General features: G+C 36.8%; 1 protein-coding gene across 3 annotated transcripts in view; it reads right to left on the bottom strand.

Annotated features, from left to right (window-relative positions):
* The window catches only part of TMEM72 (transmembrane protein 72), a 238,527-nt gene that overhangs the window by 33,471 nt on the left and 177,969 nt on the right, over positions 1 to 27,087 (bottom strand). For 2 of the 3 annotated variants that reach the window (XM_044056763.1, XM_044056762.1), the window contains 2 exons: positions 14,938 to 15,004; positions 14,786 to 14,857 (listed from right to left, as the gene is read on the bottom strand). In XM_044056763.1, coding sequence (XP_043912698.1) covers positions 14,786 to 14,857; positions 14,938 to 15,004 — 139 coding nt within the window. The remainder of the gene's footprint in view (positions 1 to 14,785; positions 14,858 to 14,937; positions 15,005 to 27,087) is intronic. The other variant, XM_044056764.1, reaches the window with a different exon arrangement.

Raw genomic sequence — 27,087 nt, forward strand, 5'->3', positions numbered from 1 at the left:
TTGTTGTTACAGGTCAAAATACTGAAAAACTGCTGGACATACCCCAACTTCCATCAAACACTGGTGAGCTGATGGCACAAGCAGTGGTACAGACATTGCATAGCTAGCCAGGTGTTCCAGAATGGCTAGCAGGTTTGTGCTTTGATACTACCGGTGCCAATACTGGTGTGCACACAGATGCCATCACAGTGATTCATTGAGTATTTGAGAGACGACTTTTGTTTTTACCATGCAGATATCACATTTTAAAAATTATTTCTACGGCAGTGTTTGACATGTTCTTCCCATCTTCAGGACCACAAATAGCAGTTTTTAGAGGATTTAAAGAATACTGGAAAGTTCTTGACGTGAATGCATACGCACCACTGGTTAAGGAAACTGGAGGTAATGGATACCTGTTAGACTGTGAGAAACACTGGATAGCTGAGAAGTGAAGTGAGGTTGTTGCACTACTGCGAGACAAGCTGACGTGTGAAACACAGCCTCATGATGACTACCTTGAATTTCTCAAGCTGTCACTGCTCGTCCTCTATGACAAACCACAAGGTGAACCATTTGCTTTCAGTCCACCTGGTGCATACCATCATGCCTGGTGGATGGCAAAAAGCATATACTACCTTAAATTCTACTCCTTCTGGGAGCAGTTTAGATTAACAGCACATGAAATTCAGGCTTTTTGATTAATCTGCCTCTTCATGGTGACAGTGTACATTAAGGCATGGTTTTCAGCTACTGACAGTTGCAATGCTCCACTCAATGATCTTTGCCTGTTGCAGACACTGGAGTCGATGGCTCAAGTTGCTTTGCGAAAGCTCAAGGGACACCTTTGGTATTTGAGCAAAGATCTCATAGCACTATGCTTGTTCTCAGATTGAGTGTGGAATGAAGAAGAACAACACATTATTGAAGCCTTGAAAAAGCTACCCAGTAAGGAAATTCTAAGAAGAGTCAATGCAAAAGCTGTTGCCAGTTTCCAGGGCATGACCTTATCTGACTTTGCAACAGAACGATCAAAGAATCTGTTCACTGCTGTCAACATAAACTCATCTTTCCTAACAGTTGATCCTGCAGCATGGAGTGACATGCCTGACTTTATCATTGCAAAACAAACTGTTACAGCTTTGCGAGTTGTTAACAACTGTGCCGAACAAGCAGTCAAATTAGCAACTGAGGTCTGTTAAATGCTGGCTCACAGTGAGGAACACCAAAAGCTGGTATATCAGATCGTTGAACACCATCGACAGAAAGTCACAGAACCACTAAAAAGACACTATAGTACTATAAATTAACTGATGTAAACTTGAGCTTACTACCTATGAATGTTGTTAATTTTTACTAGGCTTATTTTTTCCTAAACTGTTTGACATTTGTGTTGCTCAGAATTACAAACAAGACACTTCAGATGCAGCATCAAACTGATATTTGCCATTTGTGTACTGATTTGTGAAAATATTTCATTTCTATTGGCGCAATTTGGAAAAAATGTAAAAATCTCATAGAGTTTAAGGCTTTAAATTTTACATGGTTCTTTGTCCTACCAATTCTCATAAAATCAGGGGGTATGCAAACAAAAAATCAAAAAAAATTTTTTTGCATATATACATGAAACACCCTAATTAGTACATTGCAAACACCCTAATTAGTACATTGCTTCTCATGTGGACCAACCCAACATATTGCATCTATCACAGTTTGCTCATGACCTGTGGGCAGAATTTGTTATCAGTCAGCCTATGTACTGGAATATCATTCAAGCACAGTCTGCAGATACAGAGTCTAACATGTAGCCTATTGCTGTTATGTGTCACACCACTCAAGTTTACGTCAGTGTGAGGAACATTTCCATTTTTGAGTTTTAAAGAGTCCATGTTCCTCACAGTTCCTCACTCCCCTGCATAAGAGAGGACCTTCCACAGATCTAGGTAATTACAGATTCAAAAGTCTGACCAGCCTCATATGCAAAGGCGTGAAGAGACTTATCATGGAACTAATCAATGATGACATGGGGAACTTCCAAACACTGGACCCACCTCACTTTGAATTCAACAGAGACAGGTCATGCTTACTGATCCAGGTGGACTTTTTTGAAAAGGTCACCAAAACAATGGGTGAAGGTAAAATGGTACACATGAAATACCTTGACCTAGCCAAAGCATTTGATACAATCCCCCACTCAAGTGTAATTGAAAAGCTAAATAACCTAGGAATAAACCCTTGTGTCACCAACATGATTGCCATGTGTCACTAACATGACTCACAGATAGGATGCAGGAAATCAAAACAGGGGAGGTTACCTCCACAAAGAGTCCAATCATCAGTGGAGTTACCAAGGGTTTTGTGCTAGGACCTTTCCTGTTAGGCATCTCCTTCTCTGAAATAAAAATCAATACCAAAGGCCTCTGGCTAAGTTTACAGATGACTGCAAGCTAGAAACAGTCACTGAATCCCCACTGAATCCCCTCGAATCTTAGCCATCTTGCAGGAAGGTTCCTTCCAAATAAATAGCCAGTGCCAAAATCATGGCTTGAAACCAAATGCTGCAAAATGCAGTATCATATCCTTTGGGAATTTATCTACCCCAGGATTTGGAACATATGTGGAGAGTGATTTAACCTTCAACCAACATCTGTCCATTGTCATAAGAACTTTTTTCTATATTGCACAGCTTATAAACAATGGGATTCTCTCTAGATTTAGTGACGTCATTGTCTCTCTTTACTCAGCCTTCATAAGGCCAGTCATTGAGTATAATGCCCACTTTGGCATGCATCTGACCAGACATGTGACAACTGGAATGCTCACAGAGATGCCTTGCAACAATGATACAAGGCCTAAACAATATATCCTACATGGACTGACTCAGTGATGACCCTGGTATGCTACAGACTGCTAAGAGGTGACCTGTGTTTGGTATGCATATCAGCAAGTCAGAGGGTATCAGAAATACTTGGTCTAGGAATCTAAATCTCCTCTGAAACACCAACAGAATGGTTTGGAGGGACAGGTATATCTTGCAGATGATACCGCTGCTCTGGAACACTCTCCCCAGCCATGTAAAACAAAGCTCATCACCTTCTATACTCAAGTACAACTTGGATCTCCTAAATGTTTTATTCTATGCATACAAGGTTTCCCCTTAAATTTATCTATGGTATTATCCCAGTTATTTTCATTAGGTGCGATATATAATTATCAACCATGGAATGGGTAAGGCCAGTCTAACACCAAATGGGATAATTAATTCAAGCACCTAAAGGTAAATTAGCTAGGTTTAAAAAGGCAACCATTTTATAGTGAATCAAATCACATGACACTTGTACTAATTAATAGTAAAACCTGTAAAGTAATGTCTAAAAAGGCAACCATTTTATAGTGAATCAAATCACATGACACTTGTACTAATTAATAGTAAAAGCCTGTAAAGTAATGTCTAAAGCCACACAACGTTAATGTTAAAAACTGGCAATAATGATGGAAATAATAAAACACTTGCACCACCAAAAAACAAATATGTATGCATACTTAACCAAAACATAGTGCATAAATAAAAATATATGGAATAACAGCAACCCTCCTATAAAAAACTATCTGTATCACTGGTACGCTTTCAAAATTATTTAGATCTGATACGACCATACTTTCAAGAAACTACTTAAACTGAGGGTGTCAGTAAGACCAGGGAATTTAAGGGCATTGAGTTTAATCTGCCAAAACAACTCCCTAAGCTCTAAAAAATTATTCCCACAGACCACCACGTGGGTCCTGGGCTACTTTCTCAATAACCAAAAACTTGAATTTGTGCCCAGGGAATTGAACAGTGTGTTTGTATAAGGCACTATTACTGTTACAAATCTTAATGTCCCTTGCGTATTCATTAATCCTCTCTTTCAGGCTTCTCTTGGTTTTACCAATGTAAAATCCTTGACATTTACAACACAAGGCAGTGTATACCACTCCCTTGGTAGTACAAAAATATTTCCCTTTAGGTCTAATATAAGTATGATTAATTTTGATCTTAATATTTGTACAAATCAAGGAGCATTGGGCACAAAACCCACACTTTTTTGTACCACCTCCCTGTTGATATGCCAAGGGGGTGGTCTGTTCAACCAAGTTCTTAAAGGTAACCCCTCTCCTAAAAATAATCCGAGGATGAGGCCCTACTTTTCCCAAGATATCTACCTGAGTGTTGAAAATACACCAATTCTTCCTTAAAATATCATATATCTCCTTGTGGTCATGTGGAAATCTGGTAATAAAAGAGAGATTGTAACCATTAGCTAAGTCTCCTTCCTTTCTTTTGTTTTGAAGTATCTGACATTCAAGGGAAGCATCCAAAGAAGTCCCTCACACACTTAATAATGGTTCGAAGACACCTGTCTTTTTCTTAATACATATTTCTTCAAGTGTTCGATTTATTAAACTTGTGGGATAACCTCTAGCCACCAGCATTTCTTTCATCAATTTACTTTGTTGGTCAAAATCCTCATCTTTAGTGACCATGCATGAAATATAGACGTATTGCCCTTTTACCAAGCCCCTCTTAACATGTTCTGGATGACTACTTTGATAGTGTAGGAGGCTATTACAGTATGTCAGTTTCCTAAACAGGTCAATAACAAACCATTTGCTGACCAAATCCTTTTTGAGTTGAACATCTAAATAATTATTGTCATCCTGTCTAAACATATGTGTAAATTTAAGAAATGCTGTGGTGCTGTTAATATAAAGTAAAAATTCTTCCACACAGCTTAGATCCCCTTCCCATATGAAAAACAAGTCATCAATAAAATGAAAATAGAATTTCCATGAACCCACAAAAGGAGAGTTAAACAAAAATTCCTGTTCCCACATAAGCATAACTATATTTGCAAAAACGGGGTCACAACAGGCCCCCATAGTGACCCCAGATTTTTGCACAAAAAATTGACCTTCAAAATAGACAAAATTGTACTTTAAAACTAATTCCATTAAACTATCTAAAACTGAAACATCATTGTTACTAAATGCATTGCTAACAAACAAAAATTCTTCAAACCTTTCAATACCTAGTGAATGAGGAATGACGTTGAACAAATTAATAACATCAACTGGAAGAAAAGAAACTTGATGATCAAGCACTAAATGGTTCAGTTTACTCAGAAAGTGCCAGAAATCAATTCCAAGGTGTTGTTCATCCTTTAAAACATTTTTCAAGGTAAAGTCAATGTATTTCCTAATAAAATAAGTCTTAGATCCAGCCACACTGACGATGGGCCTCATAGGAGGATCATGTAAATCTTTATGTATTTTAGGGATACCGAAAATATTCCTTAATAAATAAGCACCTATCCAGGCATGTCTAACGGTCAGCTCCCGGTGTTTTCTCCTGTCTACCTGATGAATCTGGGCATCTTGGAGCAATGCAACAATTGCCTCATGTAAACAGACAACCATCTCCTCCTACCACCCAACACTACAACCTGTGAGAGATGCACTTATATAACCAAACTGGAAGCAAAGCTCTCTTCACCCAAGACTGGACTAGACAGTCAAGAGGAGAAGGTAAACACTTGCACCACACCACACTCATCACATAGTCCCTCATAAATATATGGTTCCCCTTTATATGTTTTCCCTTTATAATCTTGAAATACTGAAATCTCAGATTTCAGTATCTCAAAACCATAAAGGCGAACGCTCAAAATCCCGAAACCCCAAAACCGCGAAATACAAAATCGCAAACATTAACACACCATACACCACACAACACATACACCATCCTACCCACACTACAACAAATCAAGCAACAAAACACAATAACACAAATCAACACACCTGCACTACATACAACCGGGGGGGGGCTGCATCCCCCCAAACCCCCTACTTATATATACTAACTCTGAGATCACACAAACAGAACAAGACAGCAAATTCACACACAGACATTCTACAGTCCCTCACACACACACACACACACACACACACACACACACACACACACACACACACACACACACACAAACACCAACACATCTAACACTTACACACTCATACTTTCACCTGCCTACCCTAACCCACATGTACAACTTACAAACACACTCACATACATTCAAAATCCCACACTCACTTACCTTAAATCGCACCTAAATCCACACACGACACCATACAAAACACCGCATGTAAAGTAGCGTAAAGCCATAACCGTGAATTTGAGATATTCAAATTCACGATTATGCGTTTTAAAAATTCACATTTATGGTCTTGAGATACTGAAATTCAAGATTTCAGTATTTTGAGATTATAAAGGGGAACTATATATATATAAATGAGGAATTAAACCCGCACATAAGGCAGCTGTTTAATCTCAGCCTTACCACAGGATACGTGTCCAAGGAGTGGCGTACGGCAACTGTGGTCCAACTCCACAAAGGCGGTGCCTCTACGGACCCTGGTAATTACCGCCCCATAAGCTTAACAAGTCTAGTCTGCAAAGCTATGGAGAGGATCATAATGGAGCTCATAAACAAAGATATAGGGGACTTGCAGACATTGGACCCGACCCAGTTTGGCTTCGTCAAGGGCAGATCATGCCTTTTGAACTTGGTCGACTTCTTCGAAACAGTCACCAAGGCCATTGATGAGGGAAAGGCAATCCATACAGCCTACCTTGACCTTGCAAAGGCCTTTGACACAATACCCCACTCGGGTATTGTAGAAAAACTTACCAGCTTAAAGGTAAACCCATATGTCACAAGATGGGTTGCAAACTGGCTTAAGGACAGAACCCACAGGGTTAGAGTTGCTGGCGCTATGTCAGACTCCAAGCCGGTCACAAGTGGTGTCCCACAGGGCTCGGTCCTTGGCCCCCTATTGTTCGGCATCTACTTCTCAGAAGTACAGGCCAACATGGGAGGACTTTGGCTGACAAAGTTTGCAGATGACTGCAAACTAGGCGCCATAGTGGAAAGTGCATCGGAAACGGATATCCTTCAGAAGGGACTCACGGAAACAGATAGCTGGTGCCAGAGCCATGGCCTGAAGTTAAACGCCAAAAAATGTATAGTCATACCCTTCAGGAAAAACAAGGTAACCCCAAGCTACCATATAGGTGGCAATCCACCAAGCACAGAAGAGGTTATCAGGGACGACCTGAGGACCCAGGTTGACAGTGGCCTTTCTTTTGACACTCACGTTGCTAAAGTGGTTAGAAAGACCTTCTACATTGCCCACCTGATCATGAAGGGATTCACATCCAGATCTAGTGAGGTCATTGTTCCCCTGTACTCTTCACTTATCAGACCAATGATCGAGTACAATGCCCCATTCGGGATGTATCTCACCCGACATCTGCAGCAATTGGAGAGACCCCAAAAGTTCCTCACCAAAAGGATAAAGGGACTCCAAAATCTGTCATATGCTGCCAGATTGAAGAAACTCCAGCTCTATTCAGTTGCATACCGTCTGCTCAGAGGTGACATGTGCCTGACATACAAGGCCATGTCCAACCCGGAATTAATGGACATGCTCCACCTCAAAAAATCCAAATCCACCAAAACCACTAGAGCAAGCGACTTAAACCTTAGCACAGATATAAATAGGACGTGCTGGAGGAATAGATTTATCACTCAGTGACTCCCTATGCTGTGGAATAAAATCCCGATCCATGTGAGGCAGAGCACCTCACTGGCTCTGTTCAAGAGAAATCTTGACCTGTGGATGGGAGATCGTAGGTTTATCCCGGGAATCATCTCTGTGTCACTGCTGGACAGAGGCACAACAAACTAATGGGCACAGTATTTTTTCATATAAGGGGTGGCGTAAGCCACAAAAATTTGGGCTAGGCTTATAAATGCCTCAGGGCAGATAGCCTAGTATAAACCTATAAACCTATGAACCTATATATATATATATATAGATATATATATATATATATATATATCTATATATATATATATAGATAGATAGATAGATATATATATATATATATATATATATATATATATATATATATATATATATATATATATATATATATATATATATATATATATATATATATATATATTGCTGCATTACACCGTAAATAACTTTATCTCTTGTTTAGATTGTAAAATGTTAACCTGGGTTGTACCTGCAAATGGTCCAGTGAGGCATTGCACAGCCTCAGTAAAATAAAAATAGTAAAAAAAAATGTGCAGATGATCACGATAATAATCATGATTCTTTTGGCTAAAGTTAAGGAGAATTTGTTATCTTGCATACCGCACTTATTCCAGGATAACTTTGTAGCAAGGATGCATTGCTCTGATTTGAAAAACAGATTTTACATCACCTATTTTGAGTGGAGTGATGCCTGTTGCTCAGATTGATAAATGTCCAATTAGCTTAACCAGTCTAGTTGTAAAATGTATTGAAATTCTTTTGCTGAAAATGAAAGCAGTTTCCAGAGGGCAGTGGCTGTATTTGAACTAGTATGTATTTACTAAGGGTATTTCATGTTCTTCAAATCTGATTAATTTTTACTTGCCAGAGGTTGAACTACTGGGTAATAAACTGCTAGCAAATTTAATAATTCTGGAGGTAGCTAAAACTTTATATTCTGTTGCCCATTTGGGCTATATTAGTTACTGTGGTTCAATGTTTGACAAATTCCTTTCTAGTAAAATAGCTGCAATCATGGTTGTTAAATAGACAAGTTAAGGATGTGATTGGGGAAATATCTCATCCTTTCACAATATCAAGAGGGGTTGTACAATATTACGTGCATGATTTGTTTAATATCTTCATGACACCTTCACTAAAATCGTATTCCATACAGATTGGGGAACTTGTTGATGACAACAAAGTTGGTTCTCAGGTTGTTTCTGTTAAAGAACAACATATTTTACAAAATTACTTGAGTTCTTTGTTTTTTGTAGAAAAAGAAAAACACTGTCTATTTTAATAGTGTAAAGTGTAAAGTTATGTCATTAGGATCAAGAAATCAGGGCTCTCCATGCTATAACTAATGTGTTATTGGTAATATATACTGTTTTTAATGATCTGGCTGCAACAAGAAAAAAAAATCAACTAAAATTAATTATAATAATGACATTATTATTAGAATGTATTCTTGTATAATTAGGACAATCTCATCGAGGGAAATAGTAGTACTTTCTATACTATAACAGTCACTTATGAGACTGCAAAATGAGTATTGTTTTTCTTTTTGTTTTTACATTCTAAAACATATTAAAAACTAAAATGTATCCAGAGGTATTATAACAAGAGAAGTAATCGAGTCCTGGATTTGAACTATAATGACAGACATACTTAAAAGGCAGTATGTCAACTTTAAATGTTTAAGGGAAATTTTATTTAAGTATTTAAAAGTTTTGGAAATGAGAACTTAAGAGCTACTTTGGGGCTTAAAATTTCAGTCCACTTTCCACTAGATTATTACAAAAAATAGAGGCATCTATTTAGAAATGGTAAACATCACTACTATTAATAGAAACTATTGTCATGTAAGGGTAGCAAGCTTTTGGCATAAATTGCTGACATATATGAGATGTTCAAATATATTTAAGGAACTTAAAGTGGTTATCAATACTTTTTTTCTCAGAGGAGTCCTTTCAGACATAGCCATGGATTTCTGGTGTATGGCCCTGATGTGGCCTTGGATAAGGAACACTGAAACAGTAACATTCGTTTTCTACTGTGCAAGTATGGAACAAAAAGGCATGACAAACTCGCACACCAGGAATTTATAATTTTTATAGAGTCCTTTATCATTAGACCCCAACACAACATCAGTAACAGCAAATTGAGCTATTATTAGTAAGAGAGTTTCATTGCTCAGCACTTTTTGCCCATGTTGTTGTAGATTGTTGTGAACGGAATGGGAGTAAATAATTTGATTTTGTTTCAGATTTTTTTAATTACTAGTGTAGTTCAAATGCAATCTTTTCTGGAAACGAATGCTGATGAAGGGGATATGGCATATTTTACCATTCTGTTGGAGTTCGCCATGTCACCACGGCTGAGTAACTCTAAGCTTGATTCCATACAGAATATTTTTGCCTGTTTTGATATTTTTTTGGATTATGCTAGTTAGACACTTAAGTCTGAATTGAATTTACACACTTTAGTCTGAATTGGATTTATTTTTGTTTATTTGTTTGTTTCTTTGTTTATTTGTTTTTATTAATAAGACTTATCTTCATTGTTTCATCATAAATCAATACATTGAGTTTTATACCTGAATGCTTTTATCAATCCGGGCCATTCACATTTGTAAGCTTGACAGTTGCGGTAATTAAAAGGTATCCATTTACATTTAAAAAATTAACTTTACATGTGTTCTTACCCAGCTTTGTATTAGTAAGAAAAAAATCCCTATTTGCTACCCGGATAACCACACTGGGGTAGCGGCTCAGGTGTAAGAAAGGTAATGCATGAATAATGGGGAAGTAGTAGTTTATGGTAGTGTTCTTGCCCTGGGGAGAGAATATGGTTGTTCTCCAATCTAACTTCTATGTTCCTGTGTAAGTGTGCTATAAACTAGGGGTGGGGGGTGACAGCATTGGCTTAGTGCACCCTAGCTGGTGAAGGTAGCTATTGTCTACATATGTGTGGGGTATACACATGCCAACAAAGGAGTGTAGGAAGATGATTCATGGATGTGGGTGCTCAGGTAAGCCCCAAGGGAGGAGTTACTGCCAAACTAGGAAGACTCTTACAGCCCCCATCCTGAATTCCATGAAACTATTGCTGGTAGCAGGCACTGAATAGTTCCTACTCCGGGGGCAAGTAGGAGTGTTTCCAAAAGGCATTGGTTTGGGGAAAAGGCAGACTGACCTGTGCCATAAAAGGAGGATGCATGCCTCCAGTGATGGAAGTGAAGAGATGGAAATTTAAGTTGTGTCACAAAGCATCCACAAGGCTGCATGGGGGACACTCCTGAACAGCTCTTGCCTCTGTGCTAAAGACACCCATTATGGGTGAGCAGATGGGTTCAAATGCAGCTTGGAGAGGATCAACTTTCAGCAGGCATAAGGGCAAAAAAAGATAGAGAAAAAAAAAATAGGTATTTTTTCCCCGAATTTTATAATATTTGTAGTACAACTTTGTGTGCTTTAGATTTTAAATTATTTGACACTGCATATGATGTGTATCACCAGTCAAATGAAACATTTATCAATCAGTTCTTAAAACTGAATATTTTGCCAATGTATATGGTTGCATTTGAGAAAAGTGAACACTCATATGAGTGAATGCATTTTACTAATGTAAAAAAAGTAAATGCTCACATAACTGAAGGTTCATTTATATGGAGTTTGTGTGGCAGCCTTTCCAATGAGCTTGTGCTGCAGTGGGGTACAAATTTGCCCTTACCCCACTGCTGAACTCTTTTGGAGTTGATATATATATATATATATATATATATATATATATGTGTGTGTGTGTGTGTGTGTGTGTGTGTGTGTGTGTATAAAACTAGCAGAGGGTGATGGGGTGGGGAGGTAAAGAGGGGCTTGCCCCCTGCAAAAAAAAATAGTTTTACTTTCTCCTGTTTTTGATCATTTTAGAGTCTCTCTAAAATAACTGCTATTTCTACATTTGCTCTTTTGTGCATTTGATATTTGCTGATACAATTATATGTGTGTATATATATATATATATATATATATATATATATATATATATATATATATATATATATATAATGGGTTCACTTTATAATCTCAAAATACTGAAATAGCGAATTTCAGTATCTCGAGACTATAATAGCGAAAGCCGAGTTCCGCGAAAGACCACATAACCGAATCTGGAAATGTCGAATTAGCGGTTATGGTGGTCCACTGTGTTACTGGATAGCTGGAGATTCAGGTAAGTGGCCCATAGGGATTCATTTCTATTTGTATAGAGCATGACAAATAGGATGCCTTATGTTGGATTAGAGTACTTTGACTGGCTGTCTGCAGCATATGTTTCAGCAAATTGCAAAGATATCATGTATACTGTACTTATCATTGTTTCAATTATTTATTTATTTATTTATTTTGTTGACAAGGTAGTGTCCAACTGGGTCAGTGGCCCATTTTCAACAGAGACCCAGGGAGAAAAGCTCCAAGATTACAGAAAAAGAATTAAGTAGAAAGAATAAGTACAATAACATACTACAGGTAAAAACAGGTGTAGCTAAGTAGCTAAATATCCATAGGTATACAACATGGTCATGTACAGAGACATACATTTTGAAGCTTTACTAGGTATACACATGGTCATGCACAGAAACATTAGCTAAGTGTGGTGCTCGCTAGGTTTGGGGACTAACAACTCCACCTGTAAGTTAGAGCTGACACTGCAGATAGACTATAGACATGGTCATGTACAGAGACATTAGTTAAGTAGCTAAATATCCATAGGTATACAACATGGTCATGTACAGAGACATTAGCTAAGTAGCTAAATATCCACAGGTATACAACATGGTCATGTGCAGAGACATACATTTTGAAGCTTTACTAAGTATACAACATGGTTATGTGCAGAGACATACATTTTGAAGCTTTACACTTTTCTGTTATAATGACATGGTATTTGAGGCATACATTTTGAAGCTTTAGACTTTAACTTGATAGAATGACAGTGCCAGATTATATTTCAGCAAACAGTAACTGCAGGTTAAGCTACAGTGTACATAAAGGTAACATTATATCGACTGTGCCCCTTTTTATTGGATGTCAGGCAAACAGTAACTGCAGGTTAAGCTACAGTGTACATAAAGATAACATTATGTCGACTGTGCCCCTTTTTACTGGATGTCAGTGGATGCTCTAGTGGAGCAAAAGTTCTATGGAAGCTCACAGTTAATTGAGCAGGTGAAATAGAGTGGGTACCAGGGGTTGAAGATGGGATAGAGTACTGTGGGAGGGTGGAAAGGTAAGGGGAAGTAGGGTGTTAGCCCGGATTATGGCAGGAGCATAGCCAAAGGTTTGGTAAGTATTCTTTAAGGACATTTATTTTACTTCAACAAATCAATAATTTTCTGAGCTTCCTCAGTTATATGATAAAACATATAATTCATTTCCTGAGTTTTTATCTTTCTTTTTAACAGGAATCTATTTTTGAATAGACAGGACTCCATTTAGTACCGTGCATATTTTCATTTACTGTTCTGTACAAGTTTTTGCATCTTTTATCAGTGTGCACATAGGAAAGTTTAACTCTTGATTTGGGCAATCAATTATCATGTGTTTCCAGAGTTTTCATGTTAAGACATGTTGACTCAAATGAGACACCATACAATAGCAAAACAACCTCTAAAATAAAGTTATGATAAATCAGTATTGTGATGCTTTCATTTAGGAAACTAGCATGAAAGCTATTTCATTTATGGAAGGAAATGTATCTGTAATCAGGACAGTAGGCTGTGGTTGGTTGGTAATGATACAATATGCAATGCAGTGATAAGGACTCCAAAGGAATCTATGCTTGTGATCATACAACCACAAGCCTTTGTACTGCTCTCAATACTGTAGCATGTGTTCCCCTTGTATGTAGGTCTTGTACTGTAGTAATTACTCAGTTAATAGTCTTAATGCCTGCAGCACCAGGTCCAATGTACAGGTGAAGCCGCTCTCAGGTAGAGAAAGAGTGATTGGTGTGCCAGCCAAGGGCAGCATAAGTGTGCAGTAGTATAACATTGGGGTGGGGAAGCTGTTCTATTCACACCCAGAGTATGTGTCTAAACAGGTTGGACTGGCCCTTGTTACTGCAGCACCACAGTACACTTTCCTGTATGCCTCAAAAGACTTCACAGTGTATGCTGTATACAGTCCAACATACAAGTTGTTGTGGTGCTCGCTAGGTTTGGGGACTAACAACTCCACCTGTAAGTTAGAGCTGACACTGCAGATAGACTATAGACATGCAGTACCTGTTCTTACATACAGGTGGAGCTGTGACTAGGGCCAGCTTGGGAAAAATTCAGCAGTTACAAAGTAAACACAGCAATTTATGTTTATTTATTTATTTATTTAATGTGTGTTTAACAGGAAAGTCAGACTTGGAACAAAACCAATTTTCAGCGGAGGCCTGGGGAGAAACGTTCCGGATGTATGTTTTTGTGTCAGGAAGAGATAATAAGGTTCTTTATTGCTGAGTTTTACTCAATCTCATTACTTGCTCCTGGCATTACGTATATATATCATGCAGCTGCAACAGTGGCATAGGGTAAGGAAGTGCATGGAGTGCACTACCTCCTGATATGATGTTGCACTGGGGGACAGAGCTGTGGGCAGCAGTGCAGTATGGTGGATGCTCTCCAGAGTGATTCCCTGAATCTTTAACAACTGCTGCATTTGTCTCTGCAGGTAACATACTACTTACTTGATACTGGGACACCTTCTTTGCAGAGTGGTATCTGGCTACCTTACTCAATGACAGGTAATTTTGCCAAGTCACGAACGTAAAGACCATATCATTCAAAGAAAAGAAAATTCTGCTGAGTTAGCATAAGGGTGATATCAATTTAGAGTGAAACGTAATTTTCATGGAAATGGTATCTTGTTCTGAGCTCAAATTAGATGCACTGTCTATGTAGAAAACAAGACAATTCACTACGAAATCATTGAAAATGAATGAGGACCATAACTGATCAGCAGTTATGTCAGTACTGTTTGGTAAATTTTATAATCTGTCAACAGTTATTCCCTGCATACTCTGAAGTATGAGGATACAGAAAGTTGTAGGTTGCACTGGCATCAGTTTTACTGTTTTATAGCATTAGAATTAAATGTTAAATATGTTTACTTACAACAAGCAAGGCATCAGTAGCAGATCAATGAAGTATGGCAGTTCAAGAATACTGACAGTGACAGATGAACATCTGCAAAAAAAAAAAAAAAAAGTTTTAATTGTTTCTTTTGGGAGGGTATGTAAGTAGCATTATGTATTGGAAATACTTACAGCAAGTAGACGCCCAGTGCTATGAATTCACCTTGTAGAATCGTTTCTATTCCTACTCCTATTAGCACTGTTTTCAAAAACAAATGGAAAACAATGTGAACTCAAAGCATTCAAGACAAGATTGCAAAATACTACTCAATGCTTCATTAACTGCACATTTTACACATAGAATGAGATAAGGTTGCTCAGGAAAAGCTCAAAATAATGTTTCACATTCAAAATATTGTTGATAGTGCAGTGTCAATCTAATTCTATGCAATTTTATTTTATAACCAAATGTGTTATAAAACAAGTTCCCTGATATATATATATCGCTTATATTAAAATAAGTTACCACAACTAATTTATGTTTCAGCTATTGTTAAACTTTCGGAATACTGCAAAGCAATCAACTCCAGCTGTAGAAACAATGTACTCACTGTACTTATTAGATTTTGGTATAACTCATATCTCTGAGTTGTCCCTGATTTATAGTGTTGTCATCAGTTTCCATGCAAAAATTTACTTCACCCTTCATCAAGACTTTACTACACCTCATTGAGTATAAACTGGAATAAGCTCTCTCTGGTTGAGTTCAGAAGACATGATGATGGGGAAGGGGAGGGGAGTGAGGGTGGGGTCGGGCTCTTGACCACTTCAAAAATGCTTACATTTATTTTTTTTTCATCCAGTTAATTTCCTGACCAGATGAGTGATTTGATCATTTGTTAAGTTGTAGCTTCAAGAATCATAGTAGAAGCTTAAAAAATGTGAGATTTCATGTCAAAACAGTGAGGATTACAATCAGGAAATAATGGTAGTTGTAAAAGGTATACACATATTTTTAAGAAGAATGAATGCTAATTTAATTCTATTAGTTTATCAACTTCTGTGAGAATAATACTATCTCTTTTAATCTGTAAGATTGTTGGGTTTGACTGAGAGCCATGGTCAGAGTCATAATAATTTCTTGCTTAATAGTACCTAGTTTTAATTATTTTTTATTAAACAGTGCAAAGTGATGGACAGCCCCTTATTCTCCATGTTTCCTATCATTTTCAAGATGTATATTGAAAAAGAAAATATTTTTTGTATCATTACTGCTGCTACAGTATTATCTTTCATGGCAAATTCATTGATGAGATGTTTACTTAGAAATGGGATAGAAATTTAATATATCAGTAAATAATTTAGAATTGATGTTTTGTCTTGCATGTGAAATACGTCATTAAGAGGAATGTAATGAATTATCAGAATGTGACAGCAAGACATAAAGCAAGGGACAGAATTGAAAAATCATTTATCTTAGAAGTGAATACTTACCACTAGGAACAATATAAAACAATTAATTTAGTCCTTGCCATATGGTCCATTTTACAGAACAAGAAGATTGCACACTTCAGAAATGTTTAATCACCAAACAGAATAAATAACGTCTAAAATTGTTTAAGAGATAATAAAATGATGGGATGCTGGATTTGGCCAAGGAAAAGTGCCTTCTCGAATAATGCATGAGCACCCCCCCCCCCCCCGCCCGTGAATCTTTCATAGAAAAATGAGAACACAGCTTAATTCTCTCTCCTTTTTATTTATAATGTACTTGAAGTTGTTTGAATATTTATTGTGAATAATAATTAAACAACACTGAAAGGAATACCGGCAATATTATTAGACTGGCCCTTGATATTTACTGATCTGCTATTTTGGCAAGAATGTATCTTCCTAATGGTAGCAATTTCACTGAAGGTTAGTACATAGCAATTTCTGCAAAATGTCAGAATTATTGGAATGTTATATGAAGTTAGGCCCTTTTGCCACCAGCTATTGCAGTGTCTATAAATATACAGGGCACAAAAAGGACAGTTGACCAGTTAATTAATATTAAACCATTTATTGTCAACAAAGGTATAGTTGGTGAATCCTGAATAGAAATATATACAATTGTGTTATATGTGTGTGTGTGTGTGTGTGTGTGTGTGTGTGTGTGTGTGTGTGTGTGTGTATATATATATATATATATATATATATATATGGATCACCTTTATATCCCCGAAATTGTGTTTCGCCGACACACTAATCACCGACGCCAAAAGACAGACAACTAAAAATACCGACAACGCAAAACACCGAAAACCATTACACCAACACACTACACGTAAACAACACAGTACACTACATAACATATCCACTATCCCTAACCCAAACCCTAACCCTAAGGTCCGACACTACCGCACACTTACCCTACCTGCACCCTAACCCTAACTCACTTACCCACCCCTAACCCCAAGATCCGACACTACCGCACACTCACCCTACCTGCACCCTAACCCTAACTCACTTACCCACCCCTAACCCCAAGATCTGACACTACCGCACACTCACCCTACCTGCACCCTAACCCTAACTCACTTACCCACCCCTAACCCCAAGATCCGACACTACCGCACACTCACCCTACCTGCACCTTAACCCTAACTCACTTACAAACCCCTAAACCCACAGTCCCTCACTATCGCACACTTACCTGTCCGCTCCCTAACACTAAATCCCTCACTCGATCGCACACTTACCGAGTCCGTCGGGTTCTTACCTTGTCGGTCATCTGCGTTGTCGGTGTTTTCGTCCCATCGGATTCCGTGTCGGCGAAACGCGTTGTCGGGCATCTGAAGGTGACCCATATATATATATATATATATATATATATATATATATATATATATATATATATATATATATATATATATATATATATAATTTATATATATGTTGTTTGCCTTTCAGCGTTTTCCCGGTAAGGGGTCGCCACAGCGGAACTCCCGTCCACTAATGATTGGCAGTAGATTTTTTTACGAAACGCCGAAGTGCCAGCTCGACACCCAACCTTCAACGAAGGCACCCCCATTTACGCACGCATGTCTTTATAACGCTACCCAACCATGGGGAGGACATGCAGACTCCACACAGAAGGCACTCCCAAGCGAAGCCGAGAATCGAATGGGATAACCTCTTGCTGTGAGGTAACAACGCTACTGCCGTACCACTGCGACATATATAATTTATGAATATATATATATATATATATATATATATATATATATATAGATAGATAGATTTGGATTCCTATCAAAAGAATGAATCAACAGAACATTCAATGCCAAAACAATGAGACAGGAATGCTGAATGTTCAAATTAATGCAACCTCACAACAGCAAAGTTTACCCTGATGTGTGCCTGTTCTGTGTTCTAACACACTGTACTATACCAACAACAGAAGCTTTTGGAAGACAGCAAGCCCCCACACACACACACATATACATATATATATATATATATATATATATATATATATATATATATATATATATATAGATATATATATACACATATATACATATATATTTATGTATTTGTACACATTCTGCATTTTCGGATTCATGGTCTCGGAATGCTGAAATTCGAGATTTCAGCAAATATATATATATATATATATATATATATATATATATATATATATATATATATATATTTACACACTAATTCCAAGATCTCACTGCAACTGGGAAAGGGCATGACCCCAAAGACAGCTGTACAGCAATCTCATACAATACTTCACCTGCCTCTTCAATGTTCTGACTTTCTCTGATGTAAGGCTTCATTAATTTGAAATTTTGGCATTCAATATTTGGTTCGCTCTTTTGATAGGGACCCATATATATATATATATATATATATATATATATATATATATATATATATATATATATATATATGGGTTTACTTTATAATCCGAAATCCTGAAATATCAAACTTCAGAATCTCAAGATCATAAAGCCAAAACCTTAAAATCCTGAAACCCCAGAAGCGCGAATTTCAAAATCGCGACTCCTACACTAACCATACACTGCACACATACACATACACACACCTTTCCCCCACACACAAACCTACACTATATACAAGCAGGGGGCAAGCAGCCCTGCACCCCCCCACACCCCATACTTAAATATACTAACTCCAAGGTCGCACTACGCAGACAAACACATGAAAACACCACCGTACAAGCTACATTGTCCTTGCACACACACATCACAGTAACAAAACACACTGGCACACACTAAAGTCCCTAACCAAAACCCTTAAACATATATATATATATATATATATATATCTCCAGCTATTCATTCACACACTGCAACACCAGAAGTGCTAATTCAACATCTCCAGACTTCGGGATTTTGGAATTCACACTTCTGGGGTTTCGGAGTTTTGACCTTTCGACTTTATAATCTCGGGGTTCTGAAATTCAGTACTTCAGAATTTCGTCAATTATAAAGTGTTTATATGAATATAAATATAAATATATATATATATATATATATATATATATATATATATATATATATATATATATATATACACATACATATACACACACTATATATATATATATATATATATATATATATATATATATATATATATATAAAGAGAGAGAGAGAGAGAGAGGGGTTTCAGAAACAAGTAGCATGATGAGCTATGTGAACCAGCACACTGAGTGGAACTGCACTGGGAGGAGGTGAATCAGAGAAATACACGGCATAATGGCACAATCAGATCAATAACACTGAATGCATCAGACATTTTAGGGTCTGCGTGATTCATGACCGCTATATTTTATGGTTTTATGTTGCTATTGTATTTCTGTATTGTATTTGCATTTCTATATGAGATGAAAGCTAGCAAGTTCACTAATTATTAGTGATTTTTAATAACCTTCAATATTTATCATTTATCAACATTTATTTTTTACCATTTCTCACTTTACAAATATATTGTTGAATGTATTGCTTCATATGTATGAGTGAGTATTTTATAATGTATACGTCACTTTAAAAATATTTAATGGTGAGTGTCATGTGATGTGTCTTTCAAACTTTAAATAGTTTCTCTTTGATATTTGAAATTGTCTGCGGAAGCAGTCTTTTGGAACCATGAAAGCGCTTACGTGTCTGTGTGATAATAAATTGCTGAGCTTTTTATATTTGAGAGCTTGATTTTTCTTCGTTATATGCCTCTGCCAGCTACTGGGATTAAGTTTTTATTTTATTCAATCATAGAAACTGAAACTAAATTGTAAATTCTACATATATTGGACCTTCAGAACTGTTTTAAACCATCTTGCTGCATCAGAAATATTAAGTTAATTACTTGTAGCACATTTACAAATCTATATGTTAAAGTGGACAAGAGAGAACTGTTTTAGTAGTTTCAGACAAAAGCTTTAAAGTTTCAGACTTATTCCATTTGGATGACCAGATCTTGACATCTACGGATAACAGATACTCATTTTCAAAGATTTCAAAAGTCTAGAACTTTGAGATACTTCCTGGTCTGCTTGGTACTGGTGAAGTCTGCTAAAGTAGAAAAGTCCTGCTGTTCATACTGGATCTATTTCAGATGTGGGTAAATTCATTTTAGTTGGGGCATATTTATAGAATGCATGTGTGTATACACATAGACACACACACACACACACACACACACACACACACACACACACACACACACACACACGTGTGTATGTGTATCTCATGAAACATTGAACACTCATGAGTGAATGAAGAAAGAATGATCATTTTAGATCAAATCTAAAATGATTGAAAACAAGAAAAATTAAAATATTTTTTTTTGTAGGAAGCCAAACAAACTCCCTTAACCCACTGCACCATAATTATATACAGGATTATGTTTGGTTTGGCAATCATAACCTGGTCATTCATTGTTTGAGACATAGATGCCAAGAAATTCACTTCTTGAGCAAACCAGTTATGCGCCAGAATGGCATGCTACCCAACCTTAACAAATGTTAAGCACACCCTGCTTATATTGTTAAGGTCAGGTCCCATGCTAGACAGCAAAATCTGCCTGTACTGACTAGCAAATGACAGCAGTAGAACAAAACATTTGTTTCTGCCTGCTGTCTGTACCTTTAACATGTCCCTAACTTCCTGTAAAAGAAAAAAAACTTAGAGTTGATAGAATAATAGACTGTGTGTTTGCCTGCATAATCTGAAGAATGTGAACCCTGAAACTCAAATGTATGTCCTTATTTAGTGACAAGCCTCAGTGGTTTGTCCAAAAAACACATATTTTATGAGGAACAGTTAAAAAATATGAACCACTAACCTTGGCGTCCTGCATACCTCTCATCTGTTCAGATTTTTGCAGAATGTCTAGATGTTTGCCCCATATTTTTGGTCTGTCCCTCATAAAAATTGTGTTTATACAAATCACTGGGATGATCTAAGGATTAAAGTCACTGAATATTGACATACATTTGAGTTTCAGACTTCATATAACAGAAAATGCATGCAAACACAAATTCTGGTGTTCTAACAACTTTCTAAGTTTTAATCTAATGTTCTTAACATTGTTCAGTAATTTAGTATAATAATTTATTATTTTATTATTAATTTGTAAGTGTTGTTAATATAATGATTGATGCAATTTTTTGCGCATTTACTTTAGTTCGCTTCAGCTATATGGCATTATGATCTTTATGGCTCCTTTCCTTTGGTAGTATTAGCAGTGCCATTCATTGAAGTTGAACATTTCAAATGGTTTAGCGCGTGTTTTAGTTTGCATTATGTTATATTATTATTTTATTTAGTTTGAAGTTCATCTGGTAAGTTTGTTATTGTTTTTAGCGTTTGCTGCGAGGTTTATGCTCGTTTTGTGATATATTATTGTTGTAATTATAAATGATAATAATTATTTGATTAATTATTTTTAATTATTGTGATTATTATTGTGAATATGATATGCACTTAAAGGCAGAAGGAATATCATCACCTTAAAATTATTGGGAATATATAAATGATTATAATTAGCTTGACATGTGTATACATGTGTGGACATATGAAGAGCTATACCACTTTAGTAAATGGTCAACCACATTGAATGTATAAGACTCTTCATGGTTAAGACTTCATGTTATTTTATTTTATTTTTCTTTCTTATATTATTTTATTTATTTTTTTAATTACAGGTGAACAACAATTTAAATTACATCCTTAATAATTTACACTCACAAAATAATGTGATGCTTTGATGCAATTTGTTGTATGCTTATGTTTTTTTTTTGGCCTGATCTATTTATTTTTTTTATTCCCAAAATTTTTTTTTAAAGCGCAAGTTTTCATAAAAGATAGCAGTTGTTCTCAAGCAAGCAGTTGTCTAGCAAGTGAAAGAGAGTTATGCGATAGCAATCTTTTATATATACATTTGCCTTTATTTATACAACTTTTAACTTTATACATAAACTCTGTGTTTTTTATTGAATAAACAAAAACACAGTTAGTTATATTCTCGTGGGTATTGTTACACTGTTTGACCTTCGGACTGGTTATTACGGTCATTTAACTTTCTAAGTTTATAAGAGCAATATTTAAAAATAGACTTTTTTGTGCCTTTCTGCCCCCATTATGTCAGTATTTGTCCAGATTTGTTGCACTAAGGGGTTAAGTTGTGGCATCCAGCAAAGATCCAGACAGCTGAGATATATGAAAGGTGACTGTAAATGTAACAGACTACGTCACACTACTCCTCTGACAGCATTCGCTAAGTGTTTTCTACTTTTGAAAACTGGGACAACACTAGTGACTTTTTTCCTCTAACTAATATTACATGGAGCAGATAGCACTCAATGCACTACAAAGAATTGTGTTCAGCTCGCTGATCATAACCTGTTTATTATGTGTTCGAGACATGGAAAGAAATTCACCTCTCAAGCAAAGCATTCTTCAGATTATGCAGGTGAGCACAGTCTATTATTCTATCAACTCTTAATTTTTTTCTTTTACAGGAAGTTAGGGACATGTTAAAGGTATGGACAGCAGGCAGAAACAAATGTTTTGTTCTGCTGCTGACATTTGCTAGTCAGTACAGGCAGATTTTACTCCCTAGCATGGGACCCGACCTTAGCAATATAAATAGGGGATGCTTTACATTTGTTAAGGTTGGGTACCACGACATTTTGGTACATAACTGGTTTGTCGTTTTCCAAATATTGGAGCATAATTAGCTTGCTCCATGAACTGCAATGTTCTCTTATTTGAGCATTTGCTGTTATTCGCAGCCTGAAAAAGCATTTGCTGTTTTGACCTGCAACTATATATATATATATATATATATATATATATATATATATATATATATATATGTGTGTGTGTGTGTGTGTGTGTGTGTGTGTGTGTGTGTGTGTGTATGTATTCACATACAGAATAGAGAAATCAAAACATAAAGTGAATGCACAAATAATAGTAAGGAATTGCAAAACAGATTAATGAGCTGTACAGTAGCCAGAATTAATTACATTCTATTTACAGTCCTATTATTCTAAAGTAAAATGACATAAATCTGCAGTTAGGATTAAGGCCACAAGATGTCAGTAAAACAAAACGTTTGCAATAGCACATATTTCCCCTTACATTTACTTCCAAGAAAGATGTTAATGAATCTGTTAATTACAGTATATTGTTGGCAGATATTTTTTACCAATCTCCTCCCCCAGAAAAGTAATTCCTAGCTGATCTGCTTCTAAATGATACAATAAAAGTTTACCTACCCTCAGGTCAGGCAAGTCCTGTTATGGACTATTACTGCTCCCTTCTTAATTCCGATTTCCTTTTGTTTCTTCATCATCTGACATTTTCTTTCACAGATCTTTCTACTAAATATTGTGTAATTTCAGGAACAGGGTTTACAAATAACACAGAGCTGTCTAACCTTATTAGAAACATAAATCTTGTAATGGGAGCCTTCAAGAATAAATGATTTCTAGGTTTAACATGCTGTACTAATCCACAGGGTAGCTTAACACACCCCTTCCAGGGCTGGCCTGCCATTCTCCATAGCAACTTGATGTAGGACTGACCTCAGGTTGGAGGTACACCCATATGCGTAGCTTGGCATATTAATAAGTAATAAAATAGAATAATGCACATTAGCATATAATATTGCATGCACACAAACTTGTCTTCATCATATGTATTTCATAGTACCTGCAGTATGCAGTTTCATGGCTACCAGCCCTATAGCTCAAATTATTTTCTGTACGATTTTTGCACTACACTTTGAGGTGAAACATGAAAAGTCTGCATAGAGTAGCAAACTGCTTAATTTTACTTCAAGGTGATTCCTTAAACCACAATTAGTTATTTCTACTTGCATTTAGTCATAGGTACCGCATTTGGTTAACAAATCCATTTTTTTTTAATTTGATCCAGTTCCTGCCCTGTGTACATACACATGCACACACGCACAGACACATACATGCACTTAGCAACACACAGCAGCACACACGCACACACACACGCACACACGCACACGCACACACACACACACACACACACACACACACACACACACACACACACACATACACACACACATTCTCATACAGAGAGAGATACAGAGACACACATTCATGCACACAGAATGACAGATGTAATTAGTTACACACACGTGCATACACAAACCCAGGAAAATGTACTTACTCCACTGCCTATCTATTAGGCTTAGACTTGTTAGATTATGGACACTGCATAGAGCAGAGCCACTGTAATTTGCACACACACACACACACACACACACACACACACACACACACACACACACACACACACACACACACACTACATACTTGGACTGACAATCCCAGCAGGAGAAGTTGTTCTGTTCACAATCTGTAGATTCTTTCATAGGAATAGATAAAGAGACATGTCTATATTGCTGTGTGTATCTAGAAATTAGAAAAAAATGAAGAAATGCCATATTGGTCCACTATGAGAAAGCATAAAGACACCTTCACCGGACACTTTCTGCATTTGATTAGATATGCTACATTTTTAGATGTGCATGTAAATGAACCCAGTACTTTGAAACTTCTGTTCTATGAAGTTGTTCTGCTGGAAGCAGTACAAATCATCTAAAATATTTTGCACCTTGGATGGTTGCAAGATTTTGTGCCATTTTGCATTATGTCATTTAAGCAGCCACCAAATCTTCAATTCCTAAAGACAAGTGACTATTTAAGCACTGTATCTAGCAACATTAGGTTAATAATAGCTCCTGACGAAGGACTCTTTCCAGCTCAAAAGATGTAGTAATTGCAAAACTTATGTTAATCCAATGAAAGGTATTGCATTGTATCTGTGCATCTAGGAATTTGGTGCAGTGCTCTGCATACATCTTCTGCAGTGTAGACATCTATGAATCACAATACTATGCAAGTCCTGCTTTCATAGCAGTGTGCATGGATGAGTAAGGGCATATTAAAATAGGCCATGACTTAAGGAGACAAAAGTCCCACTATACTCACCCCTCATTAGACCAATAATTGAGTACAATACACCTTTCAGCATGTACCCAAGGCATTTGCAACAGCTGGAGTGACCGCAGAGCTTCCTCACTAAAAGAATACAGGATGTAAACAATACGGTTTATATTACATAAGCAAACACAATGAACTGCAAATGCTATATAATCGACCCACAATCCCCAAAAAACAAAAATGTTGAACACATGGATCAGCAATTTTTTTTCCCAGGGAACAAAATCGCAGATCCATTAAAAAAAAAAAAAAAATCAAAACACAAAATAAAGTGGAGGGCTTTGCCCCCCCCCAACACCCCCTACTTAAATATACCAAATCCAAGCTCAAACCACAGTGGAGGAAATGGCAAAGTCCCGAAAACGTCCCAGTGATTTTTTTTCCCTAGGAAAAAAAATTGCTGTTACGTGCTTTCAGTATCTTGCCATTTCACGTTCGACTAAACAGTGTTTGCAATTCATTGTGTTCGCTAAAATAATGACCCAACAATACATCCTATGTGGACCACCTCAAAGACCTGTCCATGTACCCCGTCTCTGATTGACTAGTGACAGGCATGCTATACCTAACCTACAAAGCATTCTCTGATCCAGCCCTGATGGATAAGGATCTTAACCTCATCTCTGACAGATACAAAACATGTTGGAGGAACAGATATGTGTCTCAGAGATTACCCTTTCTCTAGAACAGATTCCCCATTCACGTGAAATAGAGCTCTTCCCTAAGCCTATTCATAGGTCAGTACTAAGCTAACTGCCCTTGTGGGCCATTTTAAGCCTAACCAAATACCCCATGTGAGAATCAAACCCTGGACTTTATGTCTCTAAGGTAAACACCATAACCATTATGCCAACCTCCAGCGCTTTATTCATTTATTATTTATACGTAGTTTGGACCAATGGATGAGAAATTGCAAATTCATCCATATCTTGTCACCTGTGACCCTTATGGATAGGGAGAGTTTGATAGATGCCCTAAGGCTCAGACATATACAAAAGCCATTCTAACCCATCAGCATTGATCATTGTGAAAATATGGACATGAATGGCTAGCTCTAAAAAGGCTCTAGGGCTGTTAGTCTAGTAACATCCTATGATACTATGACCCGAAAGTACCACATTTACATCCTGCCAAGCAAGGAGGTGACTGTATCAGACAGCCTTATATAGAATAGAAATCCATGTGCAAGGCTTTACATGCTTTGTAACTTATCTCTAAATACGACCTTGGGTATTTTCTCTCATTTATTTCATGTATAATACTTTTATACAGAGTACCCATTGTGCATGCATTAACTAATATGCGTTCTCGTACTTTGCTGTGACTATATACTACAAGCCTCCAAGTATGACCGTTCGATGCTGATACATTTTTACATGCATGTGATGTATCTTTTTCTCTATTTATAGAGCCTGGCTTTACATAATCTGTTTCAGGTGTTGTTTATAACATGCTGCTATGAAATGATGTCTTAGCGAGTATGCCATGGCTTGTTCATGACGGCTGTCCTTACCACTCTTACTTCATACGTTCAACGTAACTTGATCACTGTGTTTGCATTAATGCGTTGTCAGTGCATTAATACTTTGAATTAATGTGCCTCCCTTTGTCTCATACACCATATGGCATGTGTCCTTTTACATCACTATGTTATCCAAGTTAACAGAAATTAAATAAAGAATTAAACTATTCTTGCATGCTGCTTTTATGTGGACAGAAAATGGCAATGCTCTATTTCAATAAAGGAAATGTAAGCCTTTACCATTATCCTTCATTGT

The sequence above is a fragment of the Protopterus annectens genome, chromosome 14.part0 (assembly GCF_019279795.1).
Source record: "Protopterus annectens isolate FY-2018-M chromosome 14.part0, PAN1.0, whole genome shotgun sequence".
NCBI lineage: Eukaryota > Metazoa > Chordata > Ceratodontiformes > Protopteridae > Protopterus > Protopterus annectens.